The sequence below is a fragment of the Callithrix jacchus genome, chromosome 18, assembly GCF_049354715.1.
Source record: "Callithrix jacchus isolate 240 chromosome 18, calJac240_pri, whole genome shotgun sequence".
Taxonomy (NCBI): Eukaryota; Metazoa; Chordata; class Mammalia; order Primates; family Cebidae; genus Callithrix; species Callithrix jacchus.
In genome coordinates, this window is record NC_133519.1 from 10,080,128 (window position 1) to 10,097,071 (window position 16,944).

The 16,944-nt window shown below is 50.5% G+C and overlaps 1 protein-coding gene and 2 long non-coding RNA genes across 5 annotated transcripts in view; 1 reads left to right on the forward strand and 2 right to left on the reverse strand.

Annotated features, from left to right (window-relative positions):
- Nucleotides 1-16,944, reverse strand: part of LOC128930111 (uncharacterized) — a 68,356-nt gene that overhangs the window by 16,177 nt on the left and 35,235 nt on the right. Inside the window, exon 3 of the long non-coding RNA XR_013529332.1 lies at nucleotides 74-542. This is a non-coding gene — a long non-coding RNA (uncharacterized LOC128930111). The remainder of the gene's footprint in view (nucleotides 1-73; nucleotides 543-16,944) is intronic.
- Nucleotides 1-16,944, forward strand: part of PLEKHO1 (pleckstrin homology domain containing O1) — a 32,032-nt gene that overhangs the window by 4,721 nt on the left and 10,367 nt on the right. For 2 of the 3 annotated variants that reach the window (XM_078355534.1, XM_078355535.1), the window contains exons 3-6: nucleotides 1,930-2,070; nucleotides 3,068-3,172; nucleotides 3,547-3,648; nucleotides 4,987-5,665. In XM_078355534.1, the coding sequence (XP_078211660.1) occupies nucleotides 1,930-2,070; nucleotides 3,068-3,172; nucleotides 3,547-3,648; nucleotides 4,987-5,665 (1,027 nt within the window). Of the gene's footprint in view, nucleotides 1-1,929; nucleotides 2,071-3,067; nucleotides 3,173-3,546; nucleotides 3,649-4,986; nucleotides 5,797-16,944 lie in introns of those variants that run through there. The other variant, XM_078355536.1, reaches the window with a different exon arrangement.
- On the reverse strand, nucleotides 2,299-9,732 carry LOC144580208 (uncharacterized). Its single transcript, XR_013529333.1, has 2 exons — nucleotides 9,627-9,732; nucleotides 2,299-9,448 (listed from the first exon to the last, which is right to left on the reverse strand). It is a non-coding gene; the product is annotated as an uncharacterized LOC144580208 (long non-coding RNA).

Genomic DNA, 16,944 nt, shown 5'->3' on the forward strand with positions numbered 1-16,944 from the left:
GGAAAGTGGGGGGCCCTGGAGGAGACAGGCCTTGCTGGAACAAGTGGAGGTAGATGTACAAGCAGTCACTTACCTGAATGGGGCCCTGTGTTCCTCAGCCTCAGGTCCAGCAGCAGTTCAGAAGGATGGGCAGATACAAGGCTATAGCTGGCCTGGGTAATGGAAGGGGGAACCGCTTCCCCACTTCCAGGTTGCCAGGAACCCAGAAGATAGATGAGTTCACCTCCATGCACACGAGTTGTATTTCAGAGCCTGGGAAGTCGGGGACTCCTCTGGGAAATACTGCAGTCAGGGTGGGTAGGTGTCAGCCAAGGAAGACGTGAGGCTACTTTCATCTGTTTGGCTTTAATGAGACGAGTGCTGGTGCTTTTCATTTCTCACGCCATCCTCTGGGCTCCAACCCTGGGCTCCAGTCACAGAGGGCGAACGCACGGCCAGGTCTGGGCTTGTAACTAAGACCCTTCTCTGTAACTTTGGTCCTTGCCAGCCAAAACAAATCCATAAGCCACCGCTTCAGAGTCCCAGAGTTACAGGGACACTACCTTAGAGGAAAGGAGAAAACATTGTGATCAGTTTTGTAAAATGGACCCGCAAGGAAATGTTCATAGAGCCGCTGTGCAGCGCGCAGAAAGGCAGCTGGGGTTGGAGGAGGTCGCTAGGAATGCGGCCTTGACCGGCCGTTCAGCAGGAGTGTTAAGAGCTCAGTGTTGCTTGGCACTGTTAAAGGTAGAACCAGAGTGTAAGACGGATCCACAGCAGGAGGGCCAAGTTTCCATACAAGGAACAGCTTCCCGGCAGTAAAGGGGTCCCAGGCACTCAAACTGGGATAATAGCGAGAAGTAACAATACTTTTTCCAAGTCTAGAGTTTCGTCTTCCAGGGAGAGTCTAACTGCATTCTTGTCTAGAGATGGGGGCCGAATGAAATGGCTTTTCGGGTCTTGGAGGAGTTTGGATTGTCACAGTACCTTGGAGGGAGGAGGGAAGGGTAGGAACTGTAATTGTAGTTTTCAGCTTCTTGGGACAAACTCAGCAAACTGAACACGGGGGCCTGCGGTCCTGTGGTGACGATGCTCCCGGAATGAACAAGGAAGATGAGTCTCTATAATCGTACATGTCAGAGAAGGGAGCGAGGTGGGGCAGGAGAACTACACTGCACACGGGCAGGTGGGGAGGCCAGAGGCAGCCCCTCGTTCTCCCCAGACACCCCAGTACTGGCCCTGCCTTGATCTTCTTTCTGTGGACCATCAAGGGCCATACACGTCTGTCTTACCTGAGGGTGATGGATCAACCACCTGCCATGTCCCTTTAAAGATAGGAGCCTTCTTAGAACATGTAAGCGTAATCCCAGCACTTTGGGAGGCCAAGGCAGGTGGATCACGAGGTCAACAGATCGAGACCATCCTGGTCAACATGGTGAAACCCCGTCTCTACTAAAAATACAAAAAATTAGCTGGGCGTGGTGGCATGTGCCTGTAATCCCAGCTACTCAGGAGGCTGACGCAGGAGAATTGCCTGAACCCAGGAGGCGGAGGTTGCCGTGAGCCGAGATTGCACCATTGCACTCCAGCCTGGGTAACGAGCGAAACTCTGTCTCAAAAAAAAAAAAAAGAACATGTAAGGGTGTCCTTAAGGAAAAGAGTGAGGCAGGGAGTAAAGCGGGCATAGTGGGCTCTGGAAATGGCAGCCTGGCTGAGGAGAGTGAAGAGAAGGGGTTCAACAGAAACGTGCCTGAGTGTTTGGGACTTGGGGCTGCCCTAACCGCCCCTCCACGTGCGGCCTCGCAGGCTTGGGGCAGGATGGCCCCTCCTCTCCTGCTATCCCTCCCTCTCCTCAGGCTTCCTCTGCTTCCCAAGATGATGTAAACTAACAGTCTGGGTGGAGGGGCTAAATAATTTTATCCTCCTCACCTCACCCCAACCATATCCTAGGTGAAAGATGAGAAAAACATTCAAGAGATATTTGACCTGAGTGACTACGAGAAGTGTGAGGAGCTCCGGAAGTCCAAGAGCAGGAGCAAGAAGAACCACAGCAAGTTTACTCTCGCCCACTCCAAACAGCCGGGCAACACGGTACGTTCTCCTTCCGCCTCGGCTGCTGGAACAGGGACAGGGTTGGAGGGGCCAGGGAGAACCCCTTCCCCCAGCTTCTCTCAGCAGTCTTGGCTCAGAGGCCCTGAATTGCTCTCCCGCTGGCTTTATCATTTCACCTGAGAATATTGTGGCCATTTCCTTCCTCCCAGGCAGGCCAGCCTTTAACCTGTTTAGCCGCAAAGATCACCTCTATAGATATAATCTCTCTTTTTCTTTTTCTTTTTGAGACAGAGTCTCGCTGTTGTTACCCAGACTGGAGTGCAATGGCGCGATCTCGGCTCACCGCAACCTCCACCTCCTGGGTTCAGGCAATTCTCCTGCCTCAGCCTCCCAAGTAGCTGGGACTACAGGTGCGCACCACCATGCCCAGCTAATTTTTATATTTTTAGTAGAGACGGGATTTCACCTTGTGACCAGGATGGTCTCGATCTCTTGACCATCTGGATCCACCCGCCTCGGCCTCCCAAAGTGCTGGGATTATAGGCATGAGCAACCACACCTGGCCCCTATTTTTCTCTGTTATACACACATATGCACATATATCTATGTATGTATATATATATCCCTTAGAAAAAAATCCCTGTACTTGTACCCTGATAGGTGGTTGAAGTTGAATTAATGCGTCTTGTCTGAGGGAACCCAGGGACGTTATTCCTGTCACGTTCTGTTTCTTCAAACATTGACAGTATTTTAATGCCTGTCCTTCATCAGACATCCTCTGATTATCTCCAATACCATAATAATACTCAGTATCCTTCTTAGCTCTTCCTGGTCATTTCTAAAACAACCTCCTGGCTATACATTTTGCAGGAATAGAAGCTGGGTTTCCTTAAGTTATGGATGACTCTGGAAGCAGAATCTCTCTCCTTCTAGGAGCTGGGTCTGAGAAAGTGGGATTATAATCTCTTATTTCTTTACTGTCAAGGTGAGGCACCACCTCTAAAACCCTGGCTGAAACAGGAATCTTCCCTCACAGGCACCCAACCTGATCTTCCTGGCAGTGAGTCCGGAAGAGAAGGAATCGTGGATCAACGCCCTCAACTCCGCCATCACCCGAGCCAAGAACCGTATCTTGGATGAGGTCAGGGGGCTCACTGCGGGGAGAGGGAGGGATGCTGGGCAGAGGGAGCAGCCAGACTCACTGATGGGGGGAGGATTATGGTGCAGGCCCCATTCACTCGCTCCCCCACCAGCTCTGCTTCATCTCCCTTTTAAAAACCCTGTTCTCTTTCGACCTTCTCTCAAATCTCTTCTGACACCGCCTCTTCCCTGGTTCCTGATGCGGGCGCCAGGCTTGGGTCAGCCTAAAGAGCCCCGTCGTGTCCAGTAAATCCCCTTGCCCATGGATTCATTTGGAAGCAGTGCATGGGGTGGGCATGTGTTCAGGTCTCGGGGTGCTGGGTTGGGACAGAGGGTTGCGGAAGAGCACTCATGACTCACAGTACCTCTCTCCAGGTCACCGTTGAGGAGGACAGCTATCTTGCCCACCCCACTAGAGACAGGGCGAAAATCCAGCACTCCCGTCGCCCCCCAACAAGGGGACACCTGATGGCTGTGGTACGTGAGACTGTAATAAAGTGGGCGTTGCGTTGCCAGAGGGCCAGTTCTGTGTCGGTTCATCTCAGAACCATATGCCACCAGAGGCATCTGTGGGAGGCCTCCTTGATGCCAAGATCAGAGGCGAGGGAAGTCCTTCCGCCCCATGCCCCTGCCTGATCTAAATAAAAAAGATGTATTCAGCACCCATTATGAGTTCAGAAGTCCCTGCTGCCAATTGATGTTACCCTCTTTTGGAGAAAATGAGTTAACACCCACAGGAAAGTGAACAAGAAGCTACTGTATGGGGCTGTCCCGTCGGGGAGGGCAGTGCTACCGGCATTTGGAGGGAAAGGGCCACAGTGAACCCCTGAAACATACAGAGTGGTAGTTTCTTTCATGTCTCTGAGCTCTGAGTCTTTAGGGAGAGAGGCAGTCAGGTATAGTACAGAGAACGCAGGCTTTGGAGTCAGAACCTGAGGAGGAGCCTCACTGCAGTCAGCACCTGTGTGCTTCCCTGAAGTCTCATGTCTCCACCTGTGAAACCAGGAGCTGACCGTGCCTGCCTCGAAGGGCTGCTGTGAGGAGTGACCAACATATGTATAACTACATATATGGGGTTGAATTCTCCTCACTTTTTAAAATTACGGTATTCTGTAAATAAGAGAACACATTTTATCATAAGGCAAGGGGGCCGAGGTGTGGGGCTCAGGAGATGCAGATGGAGGAGGACAGTCACTGCACCACGGGGAGCACCCTGTGTGTGTGTCAAACCCAGGTTAATGCTCAGTCCACAATACCGAGGAAGAGGACACTCCTCAGGAAGCTTGCAGTAGAGCGCAGGATACAGGAAACAAGCAACAGAAATTAAATCACAGAAAAAGAAACATTCAAGTCAGTATCTAAGGAGTAAGAAACGGTACATTCAGTAGGCGGCGTGGCCAGGCCCGGGCTCATGCCTGTAATCCCAGCACTTTGAGACGCTGAGGCAGGTGGATCACTTGAGGTCAGGAGTTTGAGACCAGCCTGGCCAACACAGTGAAACCCTGTCTCTACTAAAAATACAAAAGTTAGCCAGGCGTGGTGGTGGTGCCTGTGGTCCCAGCTCCTTGGGAGGCTGAGACAGGAGAATCACTTGAACCAGAAGGCAGAGTTTGCAGTGAGCCGAGATTGTGCCACTGCACTCCAGCCTGGGCAACAGAGCAAGACTCTGCCTCGAAAAAAAAAAAAAAAAGTACTTCTCATTCAAGGAAGGCTCGTAGAGGAAAATGACCATAGCTTGCGCCTGTGTTTTAGGTAGTCATTCCTAAAATCCTCCTGATGACAGTGTTCCCCTCTCATTCCCCTCTTCCTCTGCAGGCCTCCACCTCTACCTCAGATGGAATGCTGACCTTGGACCTGATCCAAGAGGAAGACCCTTCCCCTGAGGAACCAACCTCCTGTGCTGAGAGCTTTCGGGTTGACCTGGACAAGTCTGTGGGCCAGCTGGCAGGGAGCCGGCGGAGGGCAGACTCGGACCGCATCCAGCCCTCCGCAGACCGGGCAAGCAGCCTCTCCCGACCTTGGGAGAAACCAGACAAGGGGGCCACCTACACCCCCCAGGCACCCAAGAAGTTGGCTCCCACAGAGAAAGGCCGCTGTGCCTCCCTGGAGGAGATCCTGTCTCAGCGGGACACTGCCCCTCCCCGCACCCTCCAGCTGCGGGCTGAGGAACCCCCAACCCCTGTCCTTCCCAACCCGGGACAGTTGTCCCGGATCCAGGACCTGGTAGCAAGGAAACTGGAGAAGACTCAGGAGCTGCTGGCAGAGGTTCACGGCCTGGGGGATGGGAAGCGAAAGGCCAAGGACCCCCCTGGGTCTCCGCCGGATTCTGAGTCAGAGCAGCTGCTGCTGGAGACGGAGCGGCTGCTGGGAGAGGCATCATCGAATTGGAGCCAGGCAAAGAGGGTGCTGCAGGAGGTCAGGGAGCTGAGAGACCTGTACAGACAGATGGACCTGCAGACCCCCGACTCCCACCTCAGACAGACCACCCCTCACAGTCAGTACCGGAAGAGCCTGATGTGAGGGCGGGGGTGGGGCCCGGAACTCATGGGGGTGGACAGACTCTTATCTCCTTGTTGCTGGATAAAGCTTTTTTATTTACCTCAATCAAAAAAAGAAAAAAACAAACTCATTGCTCTGGCTGACGCCCAACCCCACTACAACCCTTGTTTCCCCACCTGCTTTCCGTGTCCCCTGGGGTTTGAGGAAGTGAGCCCACAGAAGCAGTAGGAAGCTTTCAACCAGCCAGAGACAATGCGCAGTGAAGACAGTCTGGCCACTCGACACACCACCTGCCCCTGAGACGGCAGGGGGAGTCCGCTGCTGCTCCCGAGGATACAGGGGGCTTCTGAGTTTAGAGCAGGAGGGGGATGAGAGCATTTACTCCTTTTTTCTTTTTTTTTTTTTTTTGAGACGGAGTTTCGCTCTTGTTACCCAGGCTGGAGTGCAATGGCGCGATCTCGGCTCACTGCAACCTCCGCCTCCTGGGTTCAGGCAATTCTCCTGCCTCAGCCTCCTGAGTAGCTGGGATTACAGGCCTGCGCCACCATGCCCAGCTAATTTTTGTATTTTTAGTAGAGACGGTTTCACCATGTTGACCAGGATGGTCTCAATCTCTTGACCTCATGATCCACCCACCTCGGCCTCCCAAAGGGATTACAGGCGTGAGCCACCGCGCCCCGCCAAGAGCATTTACTCTTATGTCCCACCTGAGGCCTTCAGTTTGAGGGTGGAGTTTCAGCTGCCCAACTCTAGGGATGTGGAGGCCAGTGCCACCTGTCTGTGCACATGGAAATGAAATTTATCCCAGCCCTGAGGAGGTTATGTGGCATTAAAATCTCCCCAGCCAGACACTGGCTTCTTGTTCCTAGCAGTCTCTGAGATCGAGCTGCCTGGATTTTCTTACATGAGGTGTTTCTTTCCTTCATCCTCCACACCCTTCCCAACACTGACTCAAAGATCCAACCTTGCCGGGCGCAGTGGCTCACACCTGTAATCCCAACACTTTGGGAGGCCAAGGCAGACGCATCACCCGAGATCAGGAGTTCGAGACCAGCCTGATCAACATGGTGAAACCCCATCTCTACTGAAAATACAAAAAATTAGCCAGGCATGGTGGTGGACACCGGTAATCCTAGCTGTGCAGGCAGCTGAGGCAGGAGAATCACTTGAACCCGGGAGGCGGAGGTTCCAGTGAGCTGAGATCATGCCATTGCACTCCAGCCTGGGCAACAAGACCGAAACTTTGTCTTAAAAAAAAAAGGTCCAACCTTGGGTGGATTAGACTGGTTTCGTTATTTGATTCAGAGCCCTAACATAAGGGAACTAGAGAGAGACCCCACAGAAGAACTGAACTAAGAATGAAACTGATTTGTGATGCAAACTGGGTAGGATGAAGGGGTAAACCAGACGTTTCCAGGTTCCTCTTTCGGCCGAGCTAAGGTTTCCTGTAGCCTCTGTCTCTCCTTCCTCAAACCTCTTCCAGCACTAAGCAAGCCCCCACTTGAGAAAAACATCTGGATGCCCACCACACCACCTCCCAGCCTCCTCAGGGATGGCCAGGCCTCCTAGCATTCTTGTCTACGGTAGGTCCCACACAACTCACTGTTCGCTTCTCCCTAGGAAGTGTGTGAGATCAGGGTTAGTAACAGGTGAGGCCCTAAAAATAGTTGTGAAAAGAACATTTGAATGATTCTGGGAAAGAAGGGGACAGAGCCTCATGGATTAAGTAAATGAGGGGTTAGAAGCCATTTTGAAGTGTGTCCTGCCAGCTGCTCGATCCCCTTCCCCAGCAGTGCGTCACTAGGGATGAGAGGGGAGAAGGGGGAGGAAACAAGGCTGAGTTACATGTAAACCTGGCCTTGAGGCTTCCCTGATGTTAGGAAGATGGGATAGGAGGAAGAGCGGGGGAAACCCTTTCGGAGAAACGCAGGCCCTTTAATCCCCATTCTTCTGCTCTGATGTTACTCCAACCCATGTGGGCAAAATGGGGGGCTCCATCCCCTTCTTTCCAGAAATCATTCATCTCTTCACAGCTCTTCTCCGGACCTTATCGCTGCTATTAACCATCCCTGGGGCAGAGGAATTCTTGCTCTCTCTAGTTGCTTGCCACTCTGTGTCATGGAGATTGTCCCGAGCTCTCAATTGTAGTTACCTAGTCTCTTTCTTGAGGAATGCGGATCCCAGTTGAGTGAGGGAAAGCGCACCAGAGTGCCACCTTCTTGTCATTCCCACGGTCTCCCTGAGTAGGAGGTGGGAACCCAGGCTTTCAGACTTCCCGTCCTACAAATAGCTGTACTCTCCACGCCCTAAGCATGGTCACCAGAGCCATCGTTGGCAAAATATTGGAAGTCTAGGCTAAAATTATGCTTTGTTTTTACAAGTCTCTATATTTGTATTTTACCAGCATTTTTCCTTTTTTTCTTCCTTGTTGCTCCCACATAATGAGGGAAAAGACAAAAGCACAAATGACGTGTGTATCCCAACATGCCAGTTATCCATGGCTCCCAGGGGAGCCGGAAGCTGGAGGGAGACACGAGACAGGAGAGGCACGGGTGAGAGAAGCAGAAGAGAAAGATGAGGGACCTCGAGACAGGATGAGAAGAGATGGGCGCTGGGCTCCTGGGGTCTTCAGGCTCCAAAACCGACCGCTTCCAGTTCTCCAGTTACTGGAACATCCAGGCCATAGGGTGGTGAAATGAGCCCAGCTTTGAAACCAGATCGATCTGGATTCAAATTCTCTGTTACTGCTTGATTATGAGGCCCTGGGCAAGGCATACGCTTTCCGAGTATCAGTTTTTTCACCTGCAAACTTCAGAGCTTAGTGGATGAGTGAGGACGATGTGGAAAGTGCCTGTCTGTCAGAAAGTGACTGCTGTGGCTACTGTGACTGGTGTGGCTCTGGGCGGTGAGCAGCCAGCTCAGGTGGAAGGAGCACAGTGGGAACGCAGCCTCCGATGTGGGGTCAGCCATCGCCACTTAGATCCAGGCCGCAGGCTGTGCCAGACCCCTCTCTTCAGAGGAAGATTACGCACCACGTACTGCGCTGCAGGCTAGAGCCAGAAAGGGGGACCAAAGCAAGGTCCCTGGTCTTCAAGAGCTTCAGAACTTAGCACGGAGCCAGGCTTCCCACTCGAAAAATCGCCTAAGGTGCACCGTTGTGGTAGGCTGCTGGCATGATTTCTGTTGAAGCATTTGTATTTGTGCCTGGGCACTGTGACAGGAGGATGGGAAGGCTCTTACTCTTGTTTCCCTTCCTCCCAGCGCCTCTTCCCTCACTCCAACATTCCAGCCCCTCTTGCCTGCAGTATTTCCCTTCCGTGCCCAGGTAACTGTGATGAGTGGCAGATGGGCTGGCTGAGTAGGGAGGAAGAGCTCCGTAGCTGTGTGGGGCAACTGTCTCAGCACACGGCTGCCCCCAGACGCTGTCAGGGCGCACTTATTCTCCCTCCTTCCCCCTCCCAGCCGCCCTGAACCCTTCTCTTACACAGATGGAGCAAAGGGAAGCGCCCCCCAGAGGCCCTAGGATGGGGAGATGGGAGAACCCAGAATGCAGGGTTGAGATGGAGTGAGGGTAGGGGCAGGTCAAGAACGAAATCTTAATTCACATTTCAGTGACGTTTTCCTCAACTTTTCCCATCCTTCCCCATCAGGTTGTTAGCCGGGGGCCTGGGGAGGGATGAAGGAACAGTGCACTCCCGGCCCCTCCGTCAGGAAGAACGTCGGGCTGTTGGCCTGGAACGCTGATGAGTTGATTTCCCTGCTGTTTCCACAGCATCGGCTGAGCAGGGAGAAAAGAAAAGCGCAAATTTCTCTAACTCCTGCCCTGTCCCTCACAAACCACGTGGTGCTGAGAAACAGCTCTCACCTCCTTCCCCAGCCGCTCTCCCAACCCCTCTGCCACTATTAAATTTGCCTCATTCTCCCAGGAGATGAGTCTCTATGAATCTCTCCCCTACCTAAACCTCCCAGGCAAGCAGTCCCGGCTCCCTTCTGCAACCGTCAAGCTCGGCAGCTGCCCACCCCCTTGTCACTCCCTTCCCTACGCCGGGTTCCTTTCTCTCTGCTTCCTTCCTACCTCCCAGTCTCCTAACTGGAGCAGCCAATCCCCAGCCTGCTCTGGAGCCACACCATATATGGAGAGGTTGGAAAGAAACACGAGTAAATGCGGGAGCGAACACACACACTCTCAGACACACACACATACACTCATACACACTCATACTCTCATACACACTCATACTCTCATACACACACTCATACACTCATACACACACATAATACACACACACATACACTCATACACACATACACACACATAATACACACATACACTCATACACACTCACACATAATACACACACACATACACTCATACACACTCACACATAATACACACACATACACTCATACACACTCATACTCTCATACACACTCATACTCTCATACACACACATACACTCATACACACACATAATACACACACTCATACACTCATACACACAAATACACACACATACACTCATACACACTCACACATAATACACACACTCATACACTCATTCTCATACACACAAATACACACACTCATACACTCATACACACACATAATACACACACACACTCATACACACATACACACACATAATACAGACACACATACACTCATACACACTCACTCATACACACTCATACTCTCATACACACAAATACACACACTCATACACTCATACACACACATAATACACACACTCATACACTCATACACACAAATACACACACATACACTCATACACACTCACACATAATACACACACTCATACACTCATTCTCATACACACAAATACACACACACATACACTCATACACACACATAATACACACACTCATACACTCTCATAATACACACACTCATACACGCATACTCTGGTACATACACACACCACGGAGTTTGACCGCCTTTCTGCACGTGACCCCGTGTCTGTCTCTGTGTGTGACACAAGTCCCACCGTTCCTCCGCTGGCTCACCCCACCCACAGAATGAAGAGCCTGTTTGCTATTCCCCACCTTTACTCATGCCCCAGGAGACCATCGCTCCAACCCGTTGCCTCTGACCTAGATTCCCTGCACTAATTACAAGCCTAGCGAGATCTAACAAACACCCAACTTAGCACAGCTGAGACCCTCGAGGTCAATTAGTGCAGCCCAGCTCTGCTCAGGAAATGAGAGAGAGAGCCAGGAAGTCTTGTACATGCCCAGCTCAGCCTCACCCCAACCCTGGGGTTGGAAGCAAGGATGGGAAGAATGCAAAAATTAGCAGGACCAGTTTAAAACTGGGATTTTGGAGGGTCAATAAGTATGGAGAGAACACTTGTTAAGTGCATTAAGGTTGGGGAGCAATTGGAGAATACAGATTCCCAGCTCCTCTCGGAAGCGTGGAGGCTGGTGCAGCTGCAGAAACCACAGGCACAAGGCGGTTTTCATCAGGACTTCACATGAGGAAAAGTAACTCATGGAAAAGCAAGCAGCACTACAACCCTTGACCGGGGCCGTGGTCTCTGGCCCGTTGCCTTCTCTTTGCTTATCACCCCTGTCCTTCCTGCTGGTCTGAGATGGCTCAGAAATCACGCCTTTCTTTCAGAAATACTAGGCTCATGCCCATTCTTGCTTTTCCTTCTTCCGGATACAAAAACCAGGACAGCAAACAGCCCTTTCCTTTCTCCCAAGGTTCCTCACTCCAAGTGGCAACACAAATCAATGGCATAGCTTCCTGTCCTGTGTCCTTGGCATGCAAGCCTCTTGTCCTGAGGGCCGTCCCTCGTGTTTTTGGCTCTATGAAGGTGGAAGGGGGAAGGAGAACACTAGTGGAATGCTCTGTGCACAAATAGGGAAGTGGGGTCCGAGCCACCTCAGAAACAGAACGTTTCTCTTCCCCCAGCCTCCGCCCAGCTCTGGCTGCAGAGGGCCGCACTCCCCCAGCCCCGTGCCTCATGCACAGTCCAGACGTATGCAGCAGCCAGAAATGCTGAGGGCAGGAAGAACCAGATCTTTGTGTTGATACATTGTCCCAAATTTAATTCTCCAGCGTACATCTCCCTCTCTGGGGTCAAGACACTTAGAGCTAAGTGCCAACTTGACATCTTTACCCAGAGTCTAACATGCATCTTAAACTTACTATAAATGTAATAGATGACTAAATAGTGATCCGCACTGAACCAGCCTCCCTCCATGCTCCTTTGCGATGTGAATTTGCTGTTCCTCCCTTTTGAGAGGTATTGCTGTCTCTCCAACGGCTGCTTGAATCTGGGTTTGCCGTGACTGATTTTGTCCCATAGAACAAAGAACATGCACCGTGTAAGTACCAGGGCCTAGGCCTTAAAGGGTCTTATAGTTTCCACTCTTTGATTCTTAAAGTTCAGCTGCTTATAAGATGCCTGGGTGAGCATCCTAACTGTGAGACCATGAAACGACATGGAGCTGTCCCATCCAAGCCTCCAGCCAGACACAGCTGGAGGCAGCAACAGGCAAGACCAGAGACCAGCGGTTCAGCCAGCCCCCTGCACTGCGAGAAACTAACAAGCCACTGCTGTCTTAAGTCACGAGGTGTTGGGGTGGTTTGTTACTCAGCATAGATACTAAAACAAAGGTTGTGTCTTGGAATTGGGAAGCTGCCCTAACTAAAACCTGAAACGTGGCATTGACCTTGGGACAGCAGCAGACAGCCTAGAAGGGCAGCAAGGAGACTGTTGCAGAGTCTGGGTGAGCAGGGAGAAAACTGCTCTCAGAGACGGGAGGAAGCTCAGCTGAGTTATGCGGTGGTAGAATAATTCACAAAACCATCACCTGTGGTATCTTGGGAGCTAGAAAATGTACCTAATAAATCTGTTGGAGGCAGCTACAGAGATTTCCAGGCAGAATATTAAAAGTGGCAACAGGCTTTTCTTAGCTGTGATTGATAAGGTATTGCAGGAAGCAGGAACTGAAAAAGGAACTTTACAGTTTGCAAGCAAAATCTGAAGGAAAAAGAACAGAGCCCAGAAGAGTCTCCAGCAAGGAAGGCTAAACAGGTGGTGACTTAGGAGAATGAGCCGATGGCAGGGACCACCTGGCCTTTGAAAAGCACAGAGGTAAACTGTGCCCCATAAAGATGTGCACTTACAGTGTGTCCATTTTTAAAATTAAAACACACCAAAAAAGCACAGGAGAACAAAGCACACAGGGACAAAGGAATTGGCTGTCACTCAGCTGCACGGGTATGGCACAGGGAGATAAGGAAGGGCAGCTGGCAAACAACTGAGCCCAAGCGTGAGGGCCGGTAGCAAAGCCATCTCCTGCAATGGAAGAGCAGGGAAAGACAGACCCAACTCAGGAATTGCTAGCAATGCGGAGCTTCAGAAACTAACACCCGGATGAGGCTGAGGCAGGTAGCTCGAGCCCTCAGCCAAGGTATATCCGTCTGGTGCTGATCGAGGCTCTGATTGAGAAAACCTGGGCTGGGATCCCAACACATGAACGGATGGTGGAGGTCCCTGAAGATTCTGGCTCCCAGATTCCTCTGAACCCACGTTCTCTGCTAAGAGGGCCCACCCCTCTTTATTAAGGGCTAGCACCCCCTGCTGCCCAGGAAAGGCAATGCAGAGATCTCTCCCTGAAACAACAGACCCTCCAGATGCCCCATTTCCTCTTCTGGCTGCCAGAATAACTGGCCATAAGTCACCGTGTAATTCAGCCAGGAACATGCTGGGCCGTACAGAGAAGAAAGGAACTAAACCCAGCATGTACCGGCAGGAGCAGGGGAGGCTCTCATGGACCTAGTGTTTTTTGTGTTTTTGTTTTTTTATTTTTTTTTTAGACAGAGGCTTGCTCTGTCACCCAGGCTGGAGTGCAGTGGCATGATCTCGGCTCACTGAAACCTCTGCCTCCTGGGTTCAAACAATTCTTCTGCCCCAGCCTCCCAAGTAGCTGCGATTACAGGTGCCTGCCGCCATGCCCAGCTAATTTTTGTATTTTTAATAGAGATGGTTTCACCATATTGGCCAGGCTGGTCTCAAACTCCTGACCTCGAGTGTTCCACCCACCTCAGCCTCCCGAAGTGCTGGGATTACAGGTGTGAGCCACCATGCCCAGCTGGACCTAGAGTTTTGAGGATATCAGAATAGAAATCTGATATCAGAAACCTGGGTCAGAAAGTTTATTAATTTGGCGGAACTTTCTTGGGATGCGGGATTTCCACTCCAGCAAGGACCCCAGGAAACAGTTCAGATGTATGAATATTACTGCGCTCCCAAAAGCCTTGTAATGACCCATGCAGCGCAGCTGAAATGCTTGAATTTCAGTGCTTCCTCCACATCAGCAGTGGAGGAAGAGATTTAAACGTTTAGGAAAGCAGACATGTTGGAATGTATTATTTGAGGCCTGAGGACTCACCGTAGGCTTATCTTCCATGGAAGACACACTCTTTACCATGGCGTTGGTGAAGGGAGCACCAGCTTCAATAAACAAAATGAGAGATGTACAGACAGTGGGGCCTGCCCTCCGTAGGCCAGGCATGAAGGTAGAAGAGGTCATAACAAAGCTGGGATTATTGATAGCAATGGAAACAACTGGCCTGCTCCCCAGCGCCAAGCAATAAAGGCCAGGTGGCAACAATAGAAGCCAGGTGGTCACAATTACCTTAATGTACATTATTCAACCTTAAAAAGGAAGGAAATCCTGGGCTGGGTACAGTGGCTCACGCCTGTAATCCCAGCATTTTGGGAGGCCGAGGCGGGTAGAACATGAGGTCAGGAGTTCAAGACTAACCTGGCCAACATGGTGAAAACCTGTCTCTCCTAATGTCAAAGAGCTGGTCAAGGCAGTGCCTATAATCCCGGTGCAAGGTGGGAGGATCACCTGAGGCCAGGGGTTCGAGACCAAGCTGGGCAACGTAGCAAGCCCTGTCTATACAAAAACGATTTTAAAAACAGCCAGACATATTTGCATGTACCTACAGTCCCAGCTACTTGGGAGGCAGAGGTGGGAGGATTCCTTTAGCCCAGGAGTCGGAGGCTGTAGTGAGCCTCCTAGGCTGGTGCCATTGCCCTCCAGCCTGGGTGACAGTGAGAACTTGTCTCAAAAAAAATAAAGGAGCCAGTCACAGGGAAATTAAGTTGATTAATAGAACATGATATCCCTAGGGATAAAATTAACAGCCAGCCAACAAGGGCAAATCAAACACACAAGAATAGGCTGAGCACAGTTGCCCCAGTCAAGCTTTGAAGTACTGAAATTAGAAGACGTGCACAGTGTTGGTGGGAATATAAAAGGGTGCAGCTGCTGAGGAAAAATCTGAGTGTCCACCAAAAAATTCAAAATGGAATTCCCATATGATCCAGCAATGCCACTTCAAAAGCCTGGAAAGGACCTTGAGACATTTGCACACTCATGTTCACAGCAGCATTATTTACAACAGCCACCAGGTGGCAGCAACTCAAGTGTCCATTGATGGACAAAAAACCAAATAAAATGGGAAATGTACATTATTCAGCCTTAAAAAGGAAGGAGATCCTGGGCTGGGTACAGTGGCTCACGCCTGTAATCCCAGCATTTTGGGAGGCCGAGGCGGGTAGAACATGAGGTCAGGAATTCAAGACCAGCCTGGCCAACATGGTGAAACCCTGTCTCTCCTAAAGGTACAAAAGTTAGCTGGGCACGGTGGTGCGCACCTGTAGTCCCAGCTACCCAGGAGGCTGAGGCAGGAGAATCACTTGAAACTGGGAGGCGGAGGTTGCGGTGAGCCGAAATCGTGCCACTGCACTCCAGCCTGGGCGACAGGGTGAGACTGTCTCAAAAATATAAAAAAGGAAGGAAATTCTGTCACATACTGCAACATGGATGAGACTTGAGGATATTATGCTAAGTGAAACATGCCAGTCACAAAAAGAAAAAAATACTGTACGATTTTATTTATATGAGATATCGAAAGTAGTCAGATTCATATGCACATAAAGTGTTCCTAGGAATATTTTAATGGTGGCTGCCAGGAGCCGGGGGCGGAGAGGCATTTGGAGTTGTTTAACGGGTATGGGGCGTCAGTGCTGCAAATCTAGAGCTCAGCTGCACAACGCTGTGAATAGACTTCAAACTATGGAAGTGTACACTTACAAAGTGTTTAGATGATAAATGTTGTTTCCTGTGTGGTTTTTTTTAATTTTTTGGGACTGGGTCTTGCTCTGTTACCCAGGCTGGAGTGCAGTGGCACCATCTCAACTCACTGCAGCCTTGACCTCCTGGGTTCAAGCTATCCTCCCACCTCCGCCTCCCAAGTAGCTGGGACCACAAGTGCACACCACCACACCCAGCTAAAAATGTTATGTTTTTATTACAATTTAAAATAAAATATATGTTTTAAAAACACTTAAAAAAAAAAATCATGATTCCTTCTCATTTCCTATACCTGAGACATTTTCAGACCTGAAATCTATTGAATGGAAACTGTGGCGGAGTCCCCAGGATGAAGGCCCCTGCGACGTCACAGCAAGTGTGCACTGTCATAATTCCACAGTCCTGGGGGACTGTCACCTGGGAGAGGGAGAATATCCAGACATTTTGACGACTGCTAGACACAGGGTCTGGAACGTCACTAATATTCAGAGACCCAGAATGTCATTATGGCCCCTGTGACAATGGTGGGAAAATGGAGATTCTGGCTGATGTCCAGCTTACCTACTACGTGTACATCTCCACCTCAGCCCCCCCATTTTGTTCCATTGTAATATCGGTAATACCTTTTGATAGGTCTTTCACAGTTTCAGATAGCATATTCTTGTTTGCTGTCAATAGCTGTCACACACACACACACACACACACACACTCACAATTTCATTTTTGATCTTCATAACTAACCCTGTAAAGAAAATAGGACAACTGTGACCCCCAAATTAAGGATTAGAAAAACTGAAGCTAGCCAGGGGCGGTGGCTCATGCCTGTAATTCCAGCACTTTGGGAGGCCGAGGCGGGTGGATCACTTGAGGTCAGGAGTTTGAGACCAACCTGGCCAATATGGTGAAACCCCACCTCTACTAAAAATACAAAAAAATTAGCCAGGCATAGTGCCACTCGCCTGTAATCTCACCTACTCGGGAGGCTGAGGCAGGAGAATCGCTTGAACCCAGGAGGGGGAGGTTGCAGTGGGCTGAGATTGTGTCACTGCACTCCAGCCTGGCAACAGAGCGAGGCTCCATCTCAAAAAAAAAAAAAGCCGAGACAAGTAACCGAACTAGAAAGTGTCAAAATCT